The sequence below is a fragment of the Lemur catta genome, chromosome 16 (genome assembly GCF_020740605.2).
Source record: "Lemur catta isolate mLemCat1 chromosome 16, mLemCat1.pri, whole genome shotgun sequence".
NCBI lineage: Eukaryota > Metazoa > Chordata > Mammalia > Primates > Lemuridae > Lemur > Lemur catta.
Genome location: NC_059143.1, coordinates 39,509,390 through 39,531,308, shown reverse-complemented (window position 1 = coordinate 39,531,308; position 21,919 = coordinate 39,509,390). Strand labels below are relative to the sequence as shown.

The window sequence follows — 21,919 nt, the reverse complement described above, 5'->3', positions numbered from 1 at the left end:
CTGTAGGCCTGTGGATTAAATGAATAAATTAATCTTGTGGAGAGTGAGAAGATCTTCCAGAAAGAAAATAAGAGAATCAAGAGAATGCGGTGTTATAAAAGCCTACAAAACGCCATTTTGTAAAATGTTATGGAGACATCAAGGAGGATAAAGTCCTTAGACGGCAACTGGTGACCTTTACATAACCAGTTTCAACGGATGGAAAGATCAGAAGTCATATTTAGAATGCCAGAAAATTTCTGGGAAATGAGAGACAAAATGTGCCTGCTCTTTTAAAAGTTTTAAAATTTTGAATCATTATTTGGTCAAGCAATTTGTGCATGTAGTGAAAAGTGAAAAGGATATTAAATGAAACATGTCTCCTTCCCTCTCCTCTAAGGAAGAGGACTCAGCGTGAGTCCTCTTCCTTAGGGAACACTGTTGTTAATGAGGTTTTTTTGTGTATCCTTCTAGAGCTTCTCTGCATTTACACACATGTACACATATGTTCATTTTTATCCTTCTCCCCACAAAAATGCTTGGACTACTCTTATGAAGAATGAGAGGTAGAAAAGAGAGGACAATATTTGGAAGAGAATGCATGATTGAGGAACGTTATTATTACGGTTATTTTTCCTCTTGAGGTTGAAAGAGACCAGCTTGGAAGGAACTAATACAGAGACGGGGGTTTCTAATCTGATGGTCCACACCACAGGAAGACCTCCAGGAACCTTTGAGTTGTGTGCAATATTTTCTGTGTGCATTTTTCTAAGAGAGAGTCTACCTCAAATTCTCAGAGGAATCTGGAGCTGAAAAAATAACCACTGTTTTCAAGGCAGGAGAAGGAGCAAGCCTTGAGAGAAGGTGTGATGGAACAGGTGAGGAGCCAGGTCACTGCTGTAGCTCAGATCAGGCTTTTGTTTGAACATGGATTTCTTTTAGTTATTGAAGTGTAGTACCTTAGTGGGCTAATTTATTTCTGCCTGAGGGACCTCATGGCCAATTAACCACCACCAAAGAGCCCTGTGGTAAGAACAATCTGATTGCCAACTCCTGGTAGGGCATATTGTGGTAAAAACTGCCTCTTCTACCATCCTAGGATTCTTCCATTCAAACTAAAAACAAAGACCTCATTTCTTCCACCAACATTCCTGGCCTGTGGAGAATGTAAAATCTTTTCCAAAAATGCAGATGCTCTCTTTGTCAGTGTATTAAGGTCTTGCTGAAGGGATTGTTTTCTGGTCTCTGTAGATATAGTTGGGGCAGAGAGGGGGAGTGAATAGATCACAGGTGATAAATCTAGCATTTCTAGGCCCTGAAGTTTTTCCAAGGGATAAGTCTGGGGCCACTATTGAATACAGGTTTCTGTTAATTTAGTATTGAAATGGGGAAAGTGGAAGTGGGGAGCAAGTAGCTGTTGTGGTCCAATGAGGAATGACAATGGCCTAGACACATGTGCCTGTGGAGATAGAAGTAGACAGATCCTAGATCTCAGGGATGGGTAAGGTTAGGGAATTGGTTTTCAAACTTCAGATCATTAAATCAAAGTAATGGCTCATAACTAGAATTTTTAAAAATATGAAATAAATGGTCAGTGTACATTACATTTACTAAGGGTAAGTTTGTTTTAGGAGAATTTCATGATAAATACACCCTGTATATGCTGAGTCATGATGTAAAATATATTTTCACTCTTAGTTGAGGTCAAAGAAGTTTGAGATCTACTGAAGTATTGGGTAGATACATAGAATATTATGGGGACGAGTGGTGGGTGATAATGTGTGATCTGAGAGACGTGGCCATTTGATCATTACCTGGGTAGACAGGGATGTGAGGTGTGGTGGGATTAGATGTAATAATTGTTAGGCAGAGTATAGAAACAGTTGAAATGTTCTGGTCTTGACTTTTTAGAAAGGAGGTATGTATACCCCTGCTGGATTACTGTTCTACAGAGAAACTTTTCTTAGTGCAACTAGGACCTGTCTGGAACTCCTAGTGCCACCAGAACTGGCTTTGTTCTTGACCTTAATTCTCAGCCTCCTACATAGTGATCTATGACAGAACTACTCAGCAGAGTATGGGCTCCTTCAACTCCTGCTTATCTCCGTAAGGGAGAATGGTTGACCATTTGGGGCAAGTTTGATTCTCTTTAAAGTTGATTTGCGTCTAAGGCCAATTAGCTTTGTATGTCTCCAAATTAATATTATTCTTACCAGTTAAAAATTCTGTACAACTCATCTAAGGGATAAACTGTTCCATCTTTATAACTTGCCCATTGACTTTCCTATTAATTGACCTTACGCTTTGCCCCAGTGTATTAATTTCCATAATCTGTCTCCTTTGTCTAAAATCACCATACGTAATTTTAGGTTGTTGTCTAACTATACAGATAAAAAGTTACTATGGTAAATTACAGTGAGATGATCTAAGTTTTCAGATTCATCATTGAAGAACATATTTTCCTGAACCTTCGCTCCCTAAGAGCAACATGGTATGCTTCCTGCCATGTACACAGCTTATTTTGATGTCTTCCCATGTTAACAGTCTGCTGAGCCTTAGATTCTTTGTTCTTTTTATTTCCCATTATTTCATGATAGAACAGCACTATGAATGACAGTGACTTTGTCAAAAACACCATCTGTAGCCTAGATTATTTTCCCATGGGAGACTGGCTGTCTGACTCAGAGGAAGACGCTGATGTGCTTATTTATAAGCATAACCTAATGTTAAATAGCAATAGATTTATTAACTAAGTTTAGGATTATTTCTTTTACATTGATAATCTTGAGGCAGATAATACAGATGCCTATTCTTAGTAAATTTGAGATGTATATTGTAGACTACATTGAATTATATTTTCTACTTATTTAGTACCCATTTAGCATCGAGTTTAGGACAGAATATGAGACTACTTAAGGAGTCAGCTACACAAAAACCAGAGGGAAAAGCATTCCATGTGGAGGGAATAGTGCAAATTCCCTAAGGCAGGATGTAGTCAGCATATGAGGACTTTAGGCTAGGTTGGCTGGAGCTTAGGGAGTGAGAGACTGGTACTAGGTGAGGTTGAAGAACTAGACAAGCCTGATCGTGGATGTGGTAAGCCGGCACAAGGAATGGTACAGAATGCTGTTTGAGGGCTCTACGTAGGTGGCAATATGATTGCTTTGGCTGTATGTGGAGACTGTTTTGCAGAGATACAGAAGTGGAAATTGGGGGCCAGTTAGGAAGCTGTTGTATTTGTTCAGATAGAGATGATAGTGACTTGAACAGTGATTGTTTAATGAATAAATTATGAATGAATTAGTGAATGAAGAAAGGTAAAATGTAGCAAAGGACAGTAGAACTAATTAGTATTCTCTTGTCCAAAGAACTTTTAATTGTCTCTCATATACAGAAATATTCTTAATAAATAAAGGATATTTATCTTTAGCTAATAAAATAATTAGAAGGTTATTAGCTAACAGCACTGTTCCATCTTTTTGGCTAATTTGAGCCATGCATTTAGATACTGATTGGATAAAGACTGCTAGCAAGCAGAAAGTGAACAGAACAACTTTAGCCATGTTATTAAACAGGCTTGCTGATGAGAATGATTTGTTCAGTGTGATATTGGGTTTGTCATAAGTTGGTGCTTCAAATGTATCCAAGTGTGATAGAACCTTTTGAGAGGGCCTGGGTTTGCCTATAGTGCTAATAATGAAGGTAGATTTGGGGACATAACTGCCCATGCTATGGCTTTGACAAGATTTATTTTGGATCCCCAGGTTTCCGTGGACAATCGAGGTCTGTTTCACTAAGTTTTATAGGTCCTGAAGAGTAAACCAAACTTGTAGACCCCAGGTTAGTGAAAGAATTAAGTGCTGCAGAAAACCATTTGTGTGACTGTTTCCACAATTCTTCCAAGGATTCTAAGGCACTTTTCATTGTTGGCATTTGATTTTGTGGAAAGGCATTTACTATTGGCTACTGTACATATTCTGGAGCAAATCTGCAATTACTTTCTGAGTGTAGCCTTGATTTGACCTACGGCTATCACTCAGGCACGCCTTGGTTTGAACCAGGGGATGGCTTTCTTGCTGGGAAAGCTTAATAGGTAGCATTTCTAAATTTCAATGGCATGTTCAATAACATGCTAATGCTAAAGAAATAGCTGCTGTTTATTCAGAATTTAAGTGCCAATATGACTATAAGCTGTAAATCTGTTTTGCTAATTGTTGTCTTCTCCCTAACCCCAGAATGTAAGTCTGAGATAGAAATTTTTTCATGACTGCATATTTGTCATCCAGTCAATGCCTGGCACATAGTAGACATTCAATATTTGTTCAATGATTGACTGAAAGTTGCATTAGCAGCAGCAGCATCATAACATGCATTATCTTGTTTCATCTTTATAAGACTCTTATGCAATAGCTATTGTTATTATCCTCACTCACAGATGAGGAAACTGACCTTACAGAGATCAAAATCTTTGCTTCTCAAATTGGGGCATGAGTATCTCTTAGGGCCATGTGGTGTATGCAGTACCACAGAATTAAAATGATACTTGGAAATGTCAGTTTTATTTGAACATTTTGGATAAGTAGAGCAACACTTTTACCTTAAAACAAACTTGGCTAGTTTTTAAGATAAAGCGCAAAAATTTCATGAATTTTAAAGATAAAACGAGTCCTCAAGGCTTGGGCCCTAGAATATGTACAATTTGAACTGTCATACAGCTTTCTTTCAAAGCCAGGTTGAGAAAAGTGGTATTTAGAATATAGTATGGTGTAAGTCTCCAGTGTTCAAACCATGCTATATGAAGAATTTACATGGTATACATAGACATGGAGTGTTTTCAAGGAGTCCATTTTAATATCTTTAAATTCCATGTATACTCTTTCCTTCAATTGATCTGAGAAGGTACCTATGATAGGAGTACCTGTAATTTTTTCTCCTAATTTTCCTTTACAGTCAACCTCTCATTTTACAGAAGAGTACACTTCTCACTTTTCTGCAATATTACCATAGTACAAAATGTTTGATTTCAGGCAGGTGTGGTGGCTCATGCCTGTAATCCCAACATTTTGGGAGGTGAGGCAGAAGGATCTCCTGGGCCTAAGAGTTAGAGGCTGCAGTAAGCTATGCTTGCATCACTGTACTCTAGCCTGGGCAACGAGGGAGACCTTGTCTCCAGAAAAAAAAAAAGTTTCCACTAACAGCACTAACAGGACAATTTGAAATATTGGTTGGATTGAGAAAATGAATGACTAGGTAACAGTTCTTTCTACAAGGAAGGAATTTGCTTTCAGCAAAATAGAGAGGGCTTTATGTAGATGTCAACTGTTGAACATTTTTGGATGGCTCACTATGTGATATTTTAACATAACTCAAAAGAAGTTCAGAGATTTGAGTGACATGGAATAAAACTTATTCTATCTACTCATTTATGTGAGCAAGGTTTCTCAGTGCTACATTTATAAAGAATGAAGAATAGGAATAGATGCTAAACCTTGTTCCATTCTAGCGATTAGTAATATTCAAGAACATAAAGTTATTTTTAAAAATTCTTTTCATTAATCTATGTATCTAATATTTATCTTTTATGTTTATGGATTATATATTAAATTTTGTAGTATGTCACTTTGGGTTATACACTAATAATTGTAGTAAACCAGAAGAAATTTGTTTTATCACTAAGAGCTTTATGGTCACAGAAAGTTTAAAAAAATAATTTCATGATATATAAATGGTCAATGAAAGATTTTCATGTTTAAAATAGGAAATAACTTTGAAATGGAATTAGTAATTTAAAGAGAAAAAGGAGTGAAATACAATATATGACCATTGAAGAGTTTGTCCATGTAAGTGGATGATGGTGGGTATATTTAGATTCTGTTATATACATTTTAAAATGATGTAACAGTTTATTAAAGTATCAGCATTTAAAATACTTCTAATAAATGCATCTTTTGCAACTAATTACATTAAATAAAATAGGAAGTATTCCTAACGTCAACTTTAAAATGCAGGTGGAGTATATATATTTTCAGAATTTGTTTAGGGGGTAGAAATACAAAAAAGTATTTGACAACCACTGGTTTATGATACATGCTCTTCACCTACCTCGTTAGATATTCTCTTTTGAGTCCTTAATCAAGTTAGATCACTGAAAGGTTACATAATAATTAGAGTACACTGGTTTAGGCCCTTTCAGAATCACTTTCACTGAATTGTCCTTTACATCTTATGTTCTTGGCTTTTATGGAAAGTCACTGTAAAAAGAAAAACCATTTGAAATCTGCTTAATACTTGTTGTGATGCTAAGTCCTTTTATTAATTCTAGATTTAATACCAGGGCATTAATTGGTATGCTTTCTCCTTTCTGACTAGGGTACCTCTATAATTTAATGTTTCTCTTTTTGCCCAGGCTGCTAGAAAATTCAGATCCACATTTGATGCTCAGCTCTAGTATCACTATTGACCTTTTCAAAAGGAAGGTTTTTTTCTCCTTGTCCTTGATTTTTTTCTTTTTAAAAATTAACTCTTATTGCATATTTGTCCTTTGTGAGTGTATAAAGATACACCTCAAATACTTCTTGGAAAGAGACGAAGTAAAATTTTTTGAGATAAAAGAGATTAATGTTATATTCCTCCCAGCAACTAGGGGGATAGTAGAATAGATCCTCAAGAAAATGAAGTACTTTCAGCCTAATATACACATTGTAAAATTTATTAAGTTTTGATTTGAGAGCAAGCCTGTACACTTAGGAAATTTGTCAGAGTTTGGAAACTTTTAGTTCTAATATTAGAATGCATGTGTTTGCCAGTTTAATTTTGTAATATAAAGAACTTATGCTTCACTTATATTGAAAGGGGATATTTTGAATACATAAACAGCTTTGATACTGTCCCATTAAAAACTGTTTGCTTTTTAACTGTTAAGTTTATGGCAGATTGACTATTTAGAAAAACTCAGACACGTGGTGACTGGGCATGAATTAACAGTGACTCTTTGGCAGTCCTCAGGGGAGAGTGGTAATAAAATTTACTATTTTTGTATCAGTTTCTGGGAAAACCAGTTAGTCCAGCTTTACAGATTACTCAACTTTACATGATACTGTTTTAGAATAGTAAAAATATTTTTCTATCGTCAGAACTTCTAGGCCAGTAAAAAGGAGAAAAACACTAAAAACCAAAACATGACTGAGAGAAGAATAATGCAGGACACTCTTGAATAATGTCTTTTATTCCGTGCCCCGGAGAATAAACTGTCTCATTATACAATGAAAGTTAATTGTATATCTTGAATATTTTAGCCAGTTTTTCCTTCTAATTTTTCTTTATTGTACAGAAACTTAAGTTCATGCAAAAACATCAGTCTTACCATTGTAGCATCAATAGTTTTACATGTTCCATGCTTCCCTTCCAGTCTTCACAGATTCAGGATTCATAGTTTAGAATAGATCCTGCTGCCTCCAGTTAACCTTTGTAACAATGAGACTCTCACAGGCTTGAATGACTATGTTTGCTCATGCAAACAGTTGCATACTTCTCTGTCTCCTGATGCCACCTTGTTCTAATACCAGCAGAGTATATCCTTTATTAAAGAACAAAAACATTAAAAACCAAGCAAAGTATTGTTTAGTGATACATATTGATTACATCAAACTAGTGACAGGAAATGTTCTCCTGTCATTTATGTGTTAAGCTTCTTTAGGACTGAATATTGACTACTATATTCTACAGGTTAGGTGATTTCATTGAGGGCCTCAGAATGCTTTAGACATCGTAAGTCAGAGGTGTCCAAACCTCCTTTGCATCACAGAATTAGCAGGAGAGCTTTTAAAATGCAGATTCCTGAGCCTCACACTTCATAAAGGTGGCATCCTAAGTGGCTATTTTGCAGCCTGTCAGGCGAATTTGCACATTTTTGAATTATTTTTTTGGTAATCCATAAAGATAAAGCCAAATACCTGAGAAATAATATTGGTTAGAGTCACTCCAGCTGAATATATCTTTTAAAGGTAAGTACATACATTGGGAAAAAATTGAGGTAAAGAAATGACAAGTATTCACAGTATACACAGAGAAGACGTGTGTGTTGTGTTGGGAGGGGAAAGGGTGAGGGCATGTTTAATAGTGGATCCAAATACTACTGTAGTTGTAATTGTCAGATTTATTGTGATGCTTACCTTTCTAGGCATGCTAATGTTCTTTAAGCAGAGGTCACAAACTCGATGCCTACAGGGCCCAGACAGGTAATGCAAATGTGAGTTGTTGAGGAATGTTGCAAAAGGAGAACCTGAAGCCTCTAGTGGGCGGCCATTGCTAATCATGTCCTATTGTTGCCAAACCAAGCCCGACATTTCCAAATCTTTAGGTTTTTAAGACAAGCTAGAATTCTGAGTTTTATGTGAAGACTCCAGATTTTTAGAAGTTGGCTTAATTTGTTAAAGGCACTAAAAACTGAACACTTATCTATGGGTTAGGCTTGGTCCACCTGCCACCAATCTGCACTCTTTGTTTTTAGAGCAGTCCTTCTCTAGGTGTGCTCCCTGGATTATCAGCATCAGCTTCACCTGAGACCTTAATAGAAATGCACATTCCCAGGACTTATCTCAGACCTACTGAATCACAATGACTGGGAGTGAGGCCTAGTAATATGTGTTTTAACAAGCCCTCTGGGTGATTCTGATACAGCCCAGGTTTGATAACCACTGTTTTGGAGCATGAAAGTGGACGTTACAGTTTCTATCTGGATAATAGTTCATTAAATATCCTGTAAATTCATCAAGTATATTTCTATATCAAAAACATATTGGTGCTGTGGCACATGCCTGTAGTCCTAGCTACTCAGGAGGCTGAGGCAGGAGGATCACCTGAGCCCAGGAGTTCAAGGCTGCAGTGAGCTATGGTCATGCCAGTGCACTTCAGCCTGAGCAACAGAGTGAGACCTCATCTCTGGAAAAAAAAAAGATGTCAGATGTATATTGTCTTCAGATATATATGACCTTTTATATTTTTTTGCCAGAATCAAAACACACAGTGATTAAATTGTGTTTTCTCCCTTTTCTTTTTTGTTAGAGTATTGCAAATGAACTTAATAGCAATTCCGTGCCACATTTTGACCTCACTAGAACACATCTTACATTGTATTTACTGGTTAATTAAAACTAGATAAACATATTACATGGCTTTCTGAGGCTTCAATTTTAAGTCTTTTCTTTGACAGTATTAAAGGTGATACACAGTAAGTCCTCACTTAAAGTCATTGATAGGTTCTTGGAAACTGTGAATTAAGCAAAATGACATACAATGAAACCAGTTTTACCATAGGCTAATTGATATAAACAAAAGTTCAGTTGCTATGGCATATTTCTGGTCACAAAAACATAACCAAACTTCTAAATAAAGACCAAAACACTTCTAATGTTCAACATTGAAACAAATGTGAGCTCAACATACATTTAAGATACATTAATAGAAACAAGTAAGATCATTATTTATCTGCTTATTTCAGTTCAGGATCAAGGGTGGCCAGAACCTGTCTCTGCAACTCAGGGCACAAGGCGGGGACCCAACCTGGACAGGCCACCATCTCATTGGAGGGCACACACACCCCCATGCTCGCTCAGTCTGGGACTATGCAGACATGCCAATGAATCTAACGTGCCCATCTTTGGAATGTGGGAGGAAACTGGAGTACCCGTAGAAAATCCATGTAGACAATGGAGAGAATGTGCAAAAAGAGAATGTCCACATAGACAGTGGTCCCAGCTGAGAATCCATTATTTTGTTCTCGTCGTTACAGTATTAGGACATTGAACAAAATGATATTATCCAAGGACCTGTTGTATGTTAAAAATAAGGAATACTTCTTTATTTTACCATGTATTTCTAAATTGAGTTCTGTTTGCTGGAATTAGAACTCCCATTCCTAATTATGTTTATACAAAAGAAAGGATTAATTTGTACTTTTATGTAAGCCTGGCCTCCTAACTGCTGATCAGGATGTTTATATTTTAATGTACAAGCATGCCAATATTTTCTTCCATTCTTGGAATGTAGAAATTGCTCTCCTGATTGTTATCCTTGAAGTTCTCCTTCCTTTTGTATAAACCAACATACTTGTTTATTTAAAAGTCCTTAATGTATTACACTTAGTATCTTGTTAATCAAATTAATTTTGAATTTTATATTGAGAATTTTCTTACATTTAAAGGTATACAAAAAACTTGTCATTTATTATGAGAAAACTTCCTGCATGTTTTACATAATAAAATGCTTAAAAATGAACGTTAAAGGATTTAAAATGCTGAGATAGACTGAGAAGTTTGGAATAATCTGATTTATAGTAATAGATATTGAATTTTAAAAATCATCAAATTGTATTTAAATATAATATTTATTAATAAAAACACACTTACATTCACAGGGTAAACCAGACTTGAACACAACATTGCCAATTAGACAAACAGCATCAATTTTCAAACAACCAGTAACCAAAGTCACAAATCATCCTAGTAATAAAGTGAAATCAGACCCACAACGAATGAATGAACAGCCACGTCAGGTAAGGATCTAATTCGTTCTCCAATTTTACTTTTCAGATAATTCTGGTATTTTTACCAGACATAGTTTAAGTAAATTCTGGTTAAAATGAAATGTATTTGGAAAGAAAATTGTTTTATGTCCTAGGCTATTATGTGAATGCCGGAGAATAACTGTAATAATACAAAATTTAGGTTAAATATTTTAAGAAAAAATTTTAAGAAGTTAATTAAAAATGAATTTAATTAATATTATGGACTACATTTTTATGCCTTTTGTGTGGTAACTTACATCAGACTTGGTTCTGCTAAGCTTAGTTTTTTAAAGATTATCTTTCCAAGGATAACATTTCATAGAAGGATGAAGCATGTAGTTTGTGCTGCTTAGTTTAAAAATATTTTCTATTATCTGGAAGCTAAAACCACTTTTTGTTCTGATTTCTTATTTCATGAAATCTGTCCCACCCCTTTTGAAAAACAGAATTAGATAAATGTTGTCAATATGGTATATTGTCCTGTGACTTCCATTTTTGTATAAATTCAATTTATTTTTCTCTTTCTTTATTGCTTCAAGCTGTATTCCACCAGAATCTTTTCTTAGAAAAAAAAGTATTATCTGCAAGGCCTCCCTGCTGCTTAATAATGCCATATAGCCAGGGGAGGGAGACTTGGCAAAATGCTTAATCCTTCCAAGTAATCTTGCTTATTCACTCCCTAATTGTGGTCAAAAAGTTTAGGTAGTTTGTGAATTTTTAGAAGCAATTGGGGTGAGGGAGTGGAGGGAGAAACATCTGTGCATTTTTTTTTCTCTCCTTTCTCTGCCTCCTCCCACCTAAAGATTAGAAACACTGGTTTACCTACGACAATTATCTTTTGCTCTCATGTTCCCCTTTTAGATGTCTCACTCCACCTTTTCATTTGAATTTTGTTTTTCACTAGTCCTTCAAGTGTCTCATCTCCAGACTTCATAAAGGATTGGGCCAAAACTTTCAGACAGTTGCTCTAGAAGAAACTACCTAAAAAAATTCAGTTCCCACATCCTCTGTAGTGTTTTTTCCTCTTCAGGTGAGCCAGGAAAACAGAAGATATTTGGAGCCACATTGGATCAGCATCTTGCTATAGATGTCTCAAGATTTGAAGTTCTAAACTTGCTTTACTGTTGGTCCCCAAGAGATTCAACAGGGGCCATGTAAGTGTATCACATCCAATATAAAAGATGCGTACCTGCATGTGCCTTTAGGCTCTTGTCACCACTTAGGTTTTCTTTGGGCTATTCAGCTTTCTGTGTGAGGCTTTTCCCTTCCATTTTACTACCACACCCAGTGATAGTCACCAAACCCCGGAAGTTTTAGTATATTCATTACAACAGGGAAGGAATCCTGCCATTCTGAACTTTGCCCACCTTGATAAAGCCCTTCCCTAGTTATATTCTTTCTCAGATGCTGTCTAAAGTCTTGAACATCTTGTCCTTTGGCTTTTTAGTGATTAAAAAGTCATTTCCTCACAAAGATACTTATTATTTGAAATTTTTGTAAGTATGTAATTGGGTAAAACAGTTTGCTTCAAAAACTCTGAAAGATAAAGAAGGTGGAATGTGATCTTTAACTGATAGTAACATTCCACATTGGAAATTTGAGTTGTCTTATTGAGAACAGATAGTATTTAATAGATTTTATCCTCATCTTTTCTTTGCCAAATCATTCTCAATATAGTGTATAAACCCTAATGTTTAAAGATCAATTGATTAGCAAATTCTGGTCATTTTAGCAATAATTTAATTATTTTCTGCACCTAAATTCAGTCACCCATTTTAAAAACTGTAGTAAATCATTTACTGGGTGTTTATCTGGCTGTAGAGTTTTTGGTAACCTAGAAATTTTAAAGTTGGAGTAACCAGACCAGTTGCTCCTTCTTCTTTGGTATGTTGAGTAGTTTTAATTTTTCCTTCTTTGATTATGGTTGATGAGATTATTCTTAAATGAAAAGTATGTATCCAAAAAGCTGAGTCCCATTTCCTTCCTCTCCTCCAAAAAATCTTATGTCATTTTAACCCAGATCTTTTGAGGGTTTAATCTTCCTTTTAGCTTGCATAAACAGGAAGTGTTTAAAATTATTTAGCAGGCTACCTCGCCAAAAGCTGGGCTGTTTTTCACTTTATCCTCATGTTACCTGCCATTTTTGCTGGATGCTTTTGATTATACTAAGACATTAGTTTTCTTTCCCCTTTCTTTATCTTGAATGTAAGAATTGGGGTAATATTTGGCTACCGTCTCACCAATAGGATTCCAAAATATAAAACTGTACATTGAGGAAAATAGGAAAAAAGACAATTTTTGTATTAATGTTTTTAAAACCATGGTCTGTCATCCTGACTATTCCAGTTTAGATTCAGGTTTGTTGGTAAAGGAAAGATGTTGGTTTTAATTATATTTGACATACATGTGGCAGATGACTGCTAATCAACTATTATCATTGAGGAGACAGATGGCAAAATATACATAAGCAAAATGATTCTTCCTATTTTGCTACCCATTACTTAAATTCATTGAACTAGGTTGGTAATATAAATTGCCAAATATTCCATTTGAAAAAGTTATTTTTATTATAGAGTAAATAAATGAATTAGACAATGAGGTTTCTATTTTTGAGGTTTCTATAGATATGTTTTTGTTCTTTAACCATATCACATTTTTAAATAAGATATTCAAGATAGTGCTATTATAATTCCTTTTAGAGTGTTGACTTTCAAGGCCCAGAACTAGGATTAGGTTTCTGAACCTTAACCTAGGCTCTACCTTGAATAGGTTTGAAGTGATTAATTTAGATGAGAAGCGATCATTAAAAATAACAATTTTATCTTTTAGAACAAACATCCTATGCCCAGGTCATTATATGGCAGTCTAATTTGAATTTCTAGAAAATATATGAATTAATGAATTTCAAATGTATTGACTCCTTGAAAATGCTTTAATTTTAAAAGTACAAGTTAGGGTATGTAAAAGAAAGGGCATTAAACAGAATTCAGCAGTGATTTCTGCTTATAATTAAAATAATAGGGTAGAGATGGAATTTGTAAAACCTGGTTATGATAAATAGCCAGCCATTTTTTAATATAGCATCAGCATATTTGATGATTGCTTTTGTTTTCATTAGATTAAAAATACATCTAGAGTGGGGAGGAGGGAACTCTACAAACTATCAGACTATTATCCCAAACAGTAAGATCATGGAAATGTCCTTATTTAGCCAGATACATAAAACACATCTCAAGATTCTCTTTAGTCTAATTGAATTGTGATTTTGTTGGTAAGGATGTCTTTCCTAGCTTACCTCTTCCAATATATGAAGAACTCACATTTCTGTTTCTTTCTTATTTCTTTGATGCTGTCATCTTTGATACTGTCTGGTATCTTGATAGCTTCTTTCTCTCTTTTATCCTCAAATCAAAGAAACTTCATCTTTGAGCTATAACTTCTTTCTTTTAATTATTAGATTATAGGAGGCTGATAGGCTTTTGGTGTTTTCAGTAGTCTTTGTATATTAATTACATTTCTTATGGAATATTCACTTTTTTGTAGGAGTGAATATTTAAAACCAGTGAAGAAGTAGATTTGAATCTTCCACTTGATTTTAGATTTTTTTCCTTTTATTTTGTTTTGCTAATTGTTCTTTCAACTTTTACGCTTTTTCAGAAGCCAGACTTTTCTTTTAGAATGAATGTTTTAAAATGTATTAGGAGAAAATTTTCAGATGAAAGATAAATTTTAAAAATGTGCATTTTAAAGACATTGTATATAAAGTTTATAAAATAGTTTTCAGTTGTTAAAACCCAACTGAAAACTATTTTATAAACTGAAAATTACTATTTATTACAGGCATTCTAGCAACATTTACTTCTTCCTAATCTCTGACAATTTTTTAATTAATAGTATAGCCTCATTATGTTTTTTATGATTGAGAAATAGCAAAGCTAAAGACAGTGTCCCACAGAGGATATTACATTCCTTTTCTCTGGACAGAGAAACTGGCTACCTGGCCAGGGAAAATAGATGATGAGCCTTATACTACCTAAAAGCATTACTCTGGGTAATGTTGGGAAGATGCCACGTACAAAGTGCCAAATAAATAGCACAGGCAAGTGCTATCTGTGTTCAAGAAGGGTGAGGTTGCTATGGCTAGGAGGCTTGAGATCTTTAGAAAAGGTATTAGGCATATACTGGACTTTTTTTTTACAATGTAAAATTTTTAAGAAAATAATATTTTACAATGTTTCCTTGGGCTAGATTTCCAGAAATATAATTAGTGTGGATATTTATGATTTTTGATCCATAACAGCAAATTGATTTTCAAAGGGTTGTACCCAATTAAAATACTATCAACAAGTTATGTGCATTCCAGCATCAGCTTACCTTCTATGGCACTGAGTATTATTGATACTTTTTTGGGGGTAATACAATAGTTTAAAAAGTGATTTCATCTGCAATTTATATTTATCTGAATATTTGTGAAGTTGAACAGACTAAGGGATTTGTGTGAAATTCTACAAATGAGAAACGTTTAGAGAATTTTGAACTAGGGAGTAGTTTTTTTATTACTCCTGTGAACTGAACTTAAAGCTATCTCCTGGTGGCCTAAAGCTAATTCCAACATCTGTATACTTCAGGTGTGTTCCCTCCTACCTTCTCAGAGACCTCAACCCAACAGAGCATGTCAGTTACCTTTTATTTTCAACCTCTCTCTAAACTGGCTTATTCCCAAAAAGCATTTAATGTATTCAAATCTTCACCATATTAAAACAATTATTCATTTTACTTCATATCACCTTTTAGCATTGTTCTCTTTCTTTTCCTACTATAGCGAGACTTCTTAGTGGTGTGTATATTTACTATCTACTTTACCTATTTCTCAATTTTTCTATCTCTGAAATATAGCTTTTGTTCTCACGGTGCCACCAAAACTGTTCTCATCAAGGTTGCTAATGATCCTTGGCAAGTTGAACGGGCAAGTTTCAGTCCTGAAATTACTTGGCCTGCTTTGGCATCAAGCACTGCAACTGCCCCTGTCTTCTGAAACACTGTCTTTTGTTCTCTGGCACTGTACTTTCTTGGTTTTCCTCCATACTGTTTTTTTCTCAGTCCCCTTCTTAGTTATGTCTTTATTCGTCCTTTAAAATGATGGGGTTTCCCAGGGAGTACTAGGCATTCTTCTCTGTATGTGAACCCTCCATAGATGATTTCATTCATTCCCGTGGCGTCAGTTATCATCTACAAGGTAATGATTCCCAAATGTATATCTTTATCCTGAGCTTCAGTTGTTTGCATCAGTTCACCTACTAACATTGTCCACTTGAAGGTCTCACCAGCACCTCTAATTTATCTTACTAAACTCCTTCATTGCCTGGGTGCAGTGGCTCATGCCTATAATGCTAGCACTATGGGAGGCTGAGGCAGGAGGATCGCTTGAGCTCAGGAGTTTAAGACCAGCCTGAGCAAGAGTGAGACCCCGTTTCTACTAAAAATAGAAAAATTAGCTGGGTGTGGTGATGCACAACTGCTGCTCGGGAGGCTGAGGCAGGAGGAACCCTTGAGCCCACAAGTGTAAGGTTGTAGTGAGCTACAGCGATGCCACTGCACTCTACCCAGGGTGACAGAGTGAGGCTCTGTCTCAAAAACAAACAAACAAACAAACAAACAAAAAGCAGCAAACTCCCTCATCATTCTATCAACCCTGCCCTTTCTTCTATGTGTTTTATCTCAGTAAAAAGACCACTGTCCACTTGACTGCCTACACCAGAAACCTGAGCATTATCCTTGACTCTTCCCATCTTTCAGCCCAAACATCTAGTTAGCCAACAAGTCCTATTGACCTTACCTCCTGAATGTTCACTTGCTCCATCCCCGTACCAGGTAACTATCATTTCATCTCATCGTTCTGCTTCTTACCTTATTCCCTTCAATTCATTCTTCATATTGCAGCTTAAAGCTCTTTTGACATGAAGATGTGATAGTGTTATTTTGCTAAAAATTCTTTAATGCTTTCTGTTGTTTGCAGGGTAAAGTCAAGACACCTGAACATAGGTTTTTAAAGTCCTTCATGATATGGCTTTTGCTTACCTCCCTGGCCCCACTTTCTTCTCTGGTGTTACACTTGAATCATATGGAACTTTTTCAGCTTTTGGATGTGCTGTTTATCTCACACCCTTGCCCTTGTGTACCCTGACCATATTTCATGCTGTTCCCTTTCCCACCTTCAATTGACTATTTCCTACTCATCTCTCAAGTCTGAGCTTCGATGTCACTTCATCTGTTCAGAAAACCTCTCATTCACCAAGTCTGGTTTTCTCCTTTCTGATTATAACTGTACTACAGTTATTCATTGCTTTATCCATAGTTCTTCCATCATGTCAGTGCTTAATATGTAAATTTGTTAAATTAATAAATTAATTTATTCACTATTCAAAAATTATTTATTGAGCCTTCAATGTGTACCAGGCACTTTTCTAAGCAGTGAGGATACGGCAATGAACAAAGCAGAGTCCCTGCTGTCATAGAACTTACCAGCTATTGTGATAGGGAGAGAGTCAGACAAATACATATGTATATAACGTATCATGTTGTGATTAAGTACAATGCAAAAAACCCACAGGAGTGAGGGAATAAATGGTCCTCAAAACCAGAATATGGGGGGAACATTCTAGACAGAGGTTTTAATCCAGCCATTGTATGTTGTGTGAGGACCAATTTAAGGCTAGGAGATCATTGAAGAACCTCTTATAGGAGGTTGGGGCATTAGTGATAAGGGCTTATTTTATGGTGGTCATAAAATAATTGACAAAATTTATTGACTGTTCAGCTGTGCCTGTATGACGCGTCTTAGAATTAGGTAGCTGGGGAAATGGTGTCATTGACAGGAACATGGAAATACTAAAGGATAGCTCAGTATTTTTAAAAAAAATAATAAAATATGGATTTGAGTGTTAGTATTATACTCTTAATCAGTGGATGCACAGGTAGTAAAAGGTGATGGGTTGGAGCCCAAGAGAGAGAAACCAGTTTGGAGATGTGGACTGGTCAGTCTTTATGGGGAGAGTAAGGATTGTAGCTGAAACATTATATGTGAATTTTTAAAAAATTAAGAAATCCATAGCTTATCCATTTATAATCACCTCTAATCATCATGTATTTTTCTAGCTCATTTTCAAATATGACAATTATCATGTGAAGGGATCCATGAAATTTTTTGAAAATTTCGTATGTCTGTAAGTGACATAGGAATATAAATGAAAAAGAAGAGAGTGTTAAAAAAACATATTTTTCAAAAATACTTTACTACTCCAGCTCTTTAAGTCTTCTGGTCTCATTCCTAGAAGAATTTATTCTTAATTCTTGTCATTTCCCTTTATAATTACCTTCATATTTCTAATTAATATGCTTATTAGGCTAAATCTTTGTTAATTTTAGGTATTCTTTCTTGACTTCCCCCAGTGGTAGATGAGTATAGTTTTCTCTCTCTGCTCTCATGCTCCCAACATAATTGTAGCAGTGTTTAGTTAAATAGGTGAAATAGGGTTTGCATTTATTAAGATTGAAAACATTGCTGGACAGGACAAATAATGTCCTACCATTACCACTCCTTTCTCTTGTAATTCCTTGTTGTTTTTAATCTTAATAATTATGTGCTAGGTTTTCTATATAATTATAGCTAATATTTCCTCATGCTTTAACATTTTCTGCCACATACCCATCAATAATATTTTCCTTATGCTGAAATCTATGGGATTCCTTCTTGTGTTTTTCCTGGAGTCATCTTTGATCCCACTGCAGTCTGGATTAGTTCTCTGGTCTCAATAAGCAGCTGTAGCTCAGACTTCCTTTCCTTTGCTGTGCTTCTGTGTTGGAATTTGTTTTCTGGATTTCTGTCTTCCTTTGTCATAATACTTCCTCAGTTGATAACACATCCTCGAGTAGCTTTTTAATAGAATATAAGAGGAGGCAAAGTTTTTGAGAACATGTACATTACAAATAATTTTATTTCACCTAGACACAATCAAGTTTGTCCAGGTATAGGAGCCTAGACTGAAAATTGTTTTCCGTAGAGTTTTGAAGGCATTGCTTCATTCTCCTCTACCTTCTTGGTCCAATGCCATGCTGAATCTCTCTTCTTTTATGGCCTCCCCACCCCCCGCCCCCACTCTCTGAAAATGTTTAGTATATTTATGATTTTTAAAAATTCACTAGTATGTCCCATGAAGGTCTTTTTCGTTCACTGTCTAGGCACTCGGTAGGTGATCTAGAGATGATTCCTGTCCTTTTTAAGGAAATTTTCTTGTGTTGTTTCTTTTATAATTCCCTTCTCTCCTGAACCCACCTAACTTTCCATTCTTTCTTTGTGTAAACTGGATATTAGTCATCTTAGAATTTTCCTCTAATTTTCTTATCTCTGTTTTTGTATTTTCCATATTATTGCTTTTGTTTTATTTTCTGGGATTTTTTTCTTGATTTTCAATTTCTAGTCCTTCTTCAAACTTTTTATTTTGGTGATCATATTTTGAATTTCCAGCAGTTCTTTCTTGGCCTTTGTATATAAAGTTATGCTGTTTTTGTTTCATGGATGCAACCTCTACTCTTAACTCTGAGTATATTAATTACAGGGATGTTTTTTATGTGTTTAATGTTAGGGTTTTTTCTTGCTCTCTGCATTGACTGTTTTTTTTTTTTTTTGCTTGTTTATTTTGGGTTCTGTTTTTCTTGTTGGCTGTTAAATTATTGCTTCAGTGAACATTCTAGCACATGTTTTTAGTTGTGGGTTTATACCTACAAGTAGAATTGCTGAGTCATAGAGTATGCCTCTGTTCAGCTTTATTGGATACTAAGACGTAGTTTTCTAAAGTGGTTATACAAAATGACACCTCTACTAACAGTATACAGTTGCTGCAAATCCCTGTCAATACTTAATATTTCAGTCTTTAAAATGTTAAACATTCTGATATGTGTTTAGGGGTATTTTATTATGGTTTTAAATTGCCTTTCCTTGGTAACTAGTAATACTGAGCACTGTTTATATGTTTATTGGCTATATATTTTTATGAAATGCCTGTTTAAGTCTTTCATGTATTGTTCTATTAGGTTGTTTGTCTTTTTCTTGACTAGTGGAAGTTCTTTATATATTTTAGATATGAGTCCTAATATTTTCTCCAAACTTGTGGCTTATATTTTTATTCCCTTAATGTTGTTTTTTGAGAAATATAAGTTTATAATTCTAAGAAAGTCTAGAGTTGGGATAGAAACTGGGAGGGTGTGGTGCTCCTGGGGTGCTAACAATATTCTGTTTCTTGATCTGGGAGGCAGTTACCTGAGTGTATTTACTTTGTGAAACTTCAATGGGCCGTATGCTTATGTTCTTTACACTTTTCTGCAGTCAGACTTCAATGAGCATAATTTATCACTATCTTCCTTTATGTTTCTGTGGCATGTTTAAGAAATTTTTGCTTACTGCAAGGTTATCAATATATTCCCTTATGTCATCTTTTAAAAGCTTTATTTTGCATTTAGATCTACAGTCCCTCTGAAATTGACTTTTGTGTATGATGTGAACTGGATTTATTTTTCTCCCATATGGATATCCACCTGACCCAGCACCGATGGTTGAAAAGACCATTCTTTTTCCATTACTCTCCATTGTCACCTTTGTCATAAATGAAATGCTTATAAGTGTGAAAGTCAATATTTGGACTCCCTGTTCTATTCCTCTGATCTGTTTGTACATGTGAATGTGTTTCTATCTGTTCTATTCTATGGGTCTATTTGCTTATTCTTTCCTAATACTACACTGTTTTAATTTCTGTAGCTTTATAAAAAAGTCTTGATATTTAGTAGTCTAGGTTTTGAAGCTTTGTTATTCTGGTTTATCTTGTTATTTTTGGCTGTGTGCATTTCCATGTATACTTTAGCTTGCCTGATTTTCTCCAAAACCTGCTAGGATTTAAATCTGTAGATCAATGAGAATTGGTATTTTTATAAGATTAATTCTTATAATCTCTAAATCTTATATATCCATCCTTCCATTAAGGTTTTATAGTTTTCAGTCTAGTGATCTTATATATCTTTATTTGATCCTGAGATGTTTGATGGTTTTTGATGCTACTGTAAATAGTATTTACAAAATTTTTATTTTCTAATTGTTGCTAATATTAGAAATAAACTGATTTTGTATATTGACTCTATATTCAGTTATCTTCCTAAATTTGTTATTAAATCATCTGTGGTTCTGTTGGACTTTATACATGAACAAACATGTCATCTGCCCATGAGAGTTTCAGTTCTTCCTTATTGATCCTTAAACCTTTGGTTTTTTTTCTTTGTCTTATTTTACTAGCTAGGACTTCCAATATAAATCTGGAATAGAATTGATGATAACAGATATTCTAGTCTCATTCATGACCCCAGGGAACATTTTTAATGTTTCTTCATTAAATGTGATGCTTGCTGTAAGTTTTTTATAAATATCCTTTGTCAGATTAAGGAAATTCATTTCTGCTCCTATTGCACTAAAAATATTTTTCATGAGAGAATATTGAATTCTGTTTAATTCTTTTTCTCTACCTAGTTAAATGATCAAATAATTTTTTCTCTATTTTGTTAATATAATGAAGTATGGTGACTGGTATGTGATGAATTTCACACTTGATTTTTTTGAATGTTAAATAGACCTTGAATTCCTGGATCAAGCCCACTGTGGTCATGATATATTATCATTTTTATCACTGTTTAGATTTACTGATTTGGTTTAAAATATTTTGCATTTATATTCATGATCAAGATTGACTTGCATTTTCCTTTTCTTGTAATTTTCTTCTTAAGCTCTAATATCAAGATTTTGCTGGCCTTGCAAAATGAGCTGGGCAGTGATCCCTCTTTTTATATTCCCTGGAAGAGTTTCTGTAAAACTGGTTTTTTGTTTTGTTTTCTTTTGTTTTACATCTTTGGAAGAATAAATTGGGAAGGCATCTCAGCCTAATTTTTGTATGGGAAAGTTTTAAATTGCAGATTCAGTGTTTTAAATAGATACATGGATGAATATTCATATTTTCTATTTCTTCTTATACCAGTTTTTTATAATGTGTTTTTCTAGGAATTTGTGCCTTTCATAATTTTCAAATTTAGTGGTATAAGGTTGTTTATATATTTTCTAACAGTATTTTAAATGTTTATAGTATTTATTGTGATATCCTCTTTTCTCTGGTATTGGTAGTATCTAAATGAAAGATGGAGTGAGGTATCAGGGAGACCTTTCCTCACAAGTTTTGAATTCAGTCAATATATGAGCTTTTCCTCAAGGAACGTCAAACTCCAACTCTATCAAATTTATTGATGAAAACATTTATTTTATAGAAGTTATTTCATTCTAATGGG

General features: G+C 34.8%; 1 protein-coding gene across 1 annotated transcript in view; it reads left to right on the top strand.

Moving 5' to 3' along the window:
• Positions 1–21,919, top strand: part of MBD2 (methyl-CpG binding domain protein 2) — a 62,592-nt gene that overhangs the window by 21,525 nt on the left and 19,148 nt on the right. Inside the window, exon 3 of the mRNA XM_045528015.1 lies at positions 10,394–10,531. Within this exon, the coding sequence (XP_045383971.1) occupies positions 10,394–10,531 (138 nt within the window). The remainder of the gene's footprint in view (positions 1–10,393; positions 10,532–21,919) is intronic.